We start from the raw sequence: 2,774 nt of genomic DNA, 5'->3' as shown, positions 1-2,774 counted from the left end.
TGGACGACACCCGCTTCCTGATCTCCAGCACCAACTGGTACTAACGCCGCAGCCCCTTTTCATCACTAGCCCCGAGCCGAGGAGCCGCATCCATTCCCCCGGAGAGACAGAAGCCTCCGCGTCCCTCTGCCGGGGAGGTCTCCCAATAAATGAGACTGTCCGACAGCGAAGCACGGGGTTTATTTTCCCGCCTCAGAGCCGAGGAGGGGGGCTGGGTCCCTCGAAGAGCTGGTTGAGCCGGTCAGCCTCTCGCCAGCCCGACAGCAGGGCCCCGTGAGTGGTGGAGTAGAAGGTGCGGTGAGTGGCCTCGCCGGCGAAGAGGAGCTGCAGAGGCTGGCGGCGAGGCGGGAGGTGAGCACCGGGACCCTGCCACCTCCCCCAGCTCAGCGGGGACACCGGGTTGTACTAAACCAGCCTCATCTCCCTGCCCTTTGACACCCCACGGATCCTTGGCCCACTCTGCAGCCACTTAGAGAGCAAGGGGCGGGCGCCTTCCCTTTCTTAAAGACCCACCCCCTGCCGTGAGGATGCTGGGAAGTGGTTGGGAGGAGCTATGTGCCCCCAGATTTTGTGGAAATGTCGTTTGCCCCAGCGCTGCGGAGCTCAGTCAAGGGGGGGTTGGTTGGTAACCCCTGAACGGGAGTGGGGAATGCTAACTCCCTGTGCCCCTCAAGCTTGGGGCGTCCTGTTCCCACCCCTGTCTGTCAGTCCCTGTGCCCAGGGGGTCCTGCTTCCCCCACAGCTGCTGCATCCCCTAAACCAAAAGTAATTACCCTGGGATCCTCTGGGTCCTCGGGCAGGGGCTGAGCCAGCACATCAATGTCATCCCCTGAGCTGCCGACGGCCACGTAGCTGTAGGAGCCCCGGGTGTAGGGAGCACTGTGCCACTGGGACCTCAGCACGCTCCTGGGAGCAGGCAAGCACGGGTTCCCTGCAGGCATGGATTTTGGGTGGGATCCAGAAATCCGGGTGTGTGTTTCCCCAGGGGGAGGGTTTGGGGTGACGAGGGTGATACCTGTCAGTGTGCGGAGGACGCGCGTCATGGTGCCGAGCACCTCCGCATCGCTCAGGGTCTCCATGTACTCCGACTCCTTCCCTGCGATGAAGCCGCAGAGGACGTGCCCGTGCCTGGGGAGGGAAGATGGGGCCTGAGAGCTGCCTGCTGCCCTCCTGCTGCTCACCGTGCCCTCCCTGCCCCAGGAGCACCGCTGCCTCATGGGCCACCAGTGACCCAGGGAAGGTTTTGAAGCTCCAGATGGGACCGAGATGCTCCTTCACATCGCCTGGAAGATGCCCAAATCCCTCCTGGCCATGATGCCCCTTTACTGATCCTCCCGTCACGTACTGCTCCGGCGGCTGGAGGACCACAAAGCCAATGAGCTTCTTGAACCAGTTGGCCTCCAGGTCAGCGCTGCACTCCTCGAGGGGTGACTCATCCTCCCACACCACTTCGAGGAGCTGCTGCTGGGGTTCCCAGAAGGGCTTCTCAAACTCCAGGAAGATCTTGTTGTTGGTGCCAAAACCCAGGCGGCGAATGGCCTCTGCTTTCCGCTCGGGCAGGGGAGGCTGGAAGAAGTTCTGGTGGTGTTCCTTGAGGAAACCTGCAGGCAGAGGATTGGGCAGATCGGGCAGCTCTGTTCACCAGGCTCCTACATGGGGGCTGAGATACTTTGCCTTCCCAGCCTCCCCTCTTCCACTGTGGGAGGAAGCCCTGCTGCAAGAGGAGAGGCTGCGAAGGGGTTTGGGCGTCTGCCCTCCATCTGCCCGTCTCCAACCATGGCAGCTGGTTGGAGGGGACAGGGAGAGCAAGGAAAGGGGTTGGTGTCCTCACCCAGTGGGACGGTGACAATGACGTGGTCGGCGAGGAAGGTGTCTCCATCCTCGCACTCCACCTGGACGGGGAAATCCCGTGCCTCATCCCCTTCCTCGTGGAAGGACCCTCTCCACCGGATGGTCCTCACGGCCTTGCTGAGCAGGAGGACACCCTCCGGCAGAGCCGAGAGCATGCGATCAGGCAAGCTGCTGTAGCCGCTGCGGGAGGAGGTGCTGCTGGGGACGGGGGACCGCCCCAAAACGCTCTTCCATGTCCCGCTCCAGAGCCCTGCGCTTACCCTGGGAAGGTGCAGTCCAGGCCGGGCAGGGAGACGTACTCCCCAAAGGGTTCCAGGGCCACCAAGTCCATGCTGTGGGTCCCGCTGATGCAACACTCCAGCTTGAGGCAGGCAGCGAGGATGGCCAGCTGCAGCCGCCATGCGTCCTTGCCCCCTGCCGAAGTGGGGACCCTCCGGGCGATCTCTGCCCGCAGGTACTGCCCCACGCTGAGTGCCGGTGGCTCCTCAGCCCCCCGAAAAGCACGGGCAGAGGCCAGGAGGGTGTCAAAGAGGTCACGAGCTTCGCTCACCACCTGGGGACTCAGCGCCCTCCCGGAGCTGCTGTAGGTGACCGAGGCCAGCGGGGGGTGGCCCCCCGCCTCAGCCCGCTGGTTCTCCTCGCGGGCAGCCTCCGGGCCCAGCAGGCCGTAGCTGGTGGCCAGGCGGAAGATGGGGTTCCCTGGCGAGGGGCCGTGGATCCAGTGCGCCCCCATCTCCGCCAGCCCCGACGCTGTGGGGAGGGAGGGAGCAAGGGGAGGGGGGGTCACCCCGAGGCAGACGTGTGCCAGGACCACCCAACCCTGTGTACGCCCCAAAACAGCTGGAGCCAGCGGAACCGCCTGCCCCAGTCCCCCTCCGTGCTACCCGCGTTCGGGCGCGGCTCCCGCCGCCGTACAGCCGTCC

At 64.7% G+C, this 2,774-nt stretch overlaps 1 protein-coding gene across 3 annotated transcripts; it reads right to left on the bottom strand.

Annotated features, from left to right (window-relative positions):
• Window positions 1-163: 163 nt before the first annotated feature.
• PAOX (polyamine oxidase) lies at window positions 164-2,768 on the bottom strand. 3 transcript variants are annotated; one of them, XM_026851859.1, is made up of 6 exons: window positions 2,112-2,768; window positions 1,832-2,031; window positions 1,346-1,601; window positions 1,016-1,128; window positions 774-931; window positions 164-333 (listed from the first exon to the last, which is right to left on the bottom strand). In XM_026851859.1, exons 1-6 carry the CDS (start codon window positions 2,582-2,584, stop codon window positions 193-195), a joined length of 1,341 nt encoding a protein of 446 aa, XP_026707660.1. In that variant the 5' UTR covers window positions 2,585-2,768; the 3' UTR covers window positions 164-192. The 3 variants fall into 3 exon arrangements, with proteins under 3 accessions (XP_026707660.1, XP_026707658.1, XP_026707659.1); XM_026851857.1 differs by having other exon boundaries at window positions 774-1,128; XM_026851858.1 differs by having other exon boundaries at window positions 228-333; window positions 1,016-1,601.
• Between the last annotated feature and the right edge of the window lie 6 nt (window positions 2,769-2,774).

The sequence above is a fragment of the Athene cunicularia genome (genome assembly GCF_003259725.1).
Source record: "Athene cunicularia isolate RWA chromosome 6 unlocalized genomic scaffold, athCun1 chr6_part2, whole genome shotgun sequence".
Classification (NCBI taxonomy): Eukaryota; Metazoa; Chordata; class Aves; order Strigiformes; family Strigidae; genus Athene; species Athene cunicularia.
Note: the sequence above shows the minus strand (reverse complement) of the source record. Positions and strands in the feature narration are given on the sequence as shown.

What these genes read in the sequence shown, in the direction of transcription:
- PAOX (XM_026851857.1), bottom strand. Translation starts at nt 2,584, where the DNA reads ATGGGGGCGCACTGGATCCACGGCCCCTCGCCAGGGAACCCCATCTTC. An exon ending in GTCCTCCAGCCGCCGGAGCA is followed by an intron (nt 1,129 to 1,345) that starts GTACGTGACGGG and finishes TTCCCTCCCCAG; the next exon opens with GCACGGGCACGTCCTCTGCG. An exon ending in AGGACCCAGAGGATCCCAGG is followed by an intron (nt 334 to 773) that starts GTAATTACTTTT and finishes CCTCGCCGCCAG; the next exon opens with CCTCTGCAGCTCCTCTTCGC.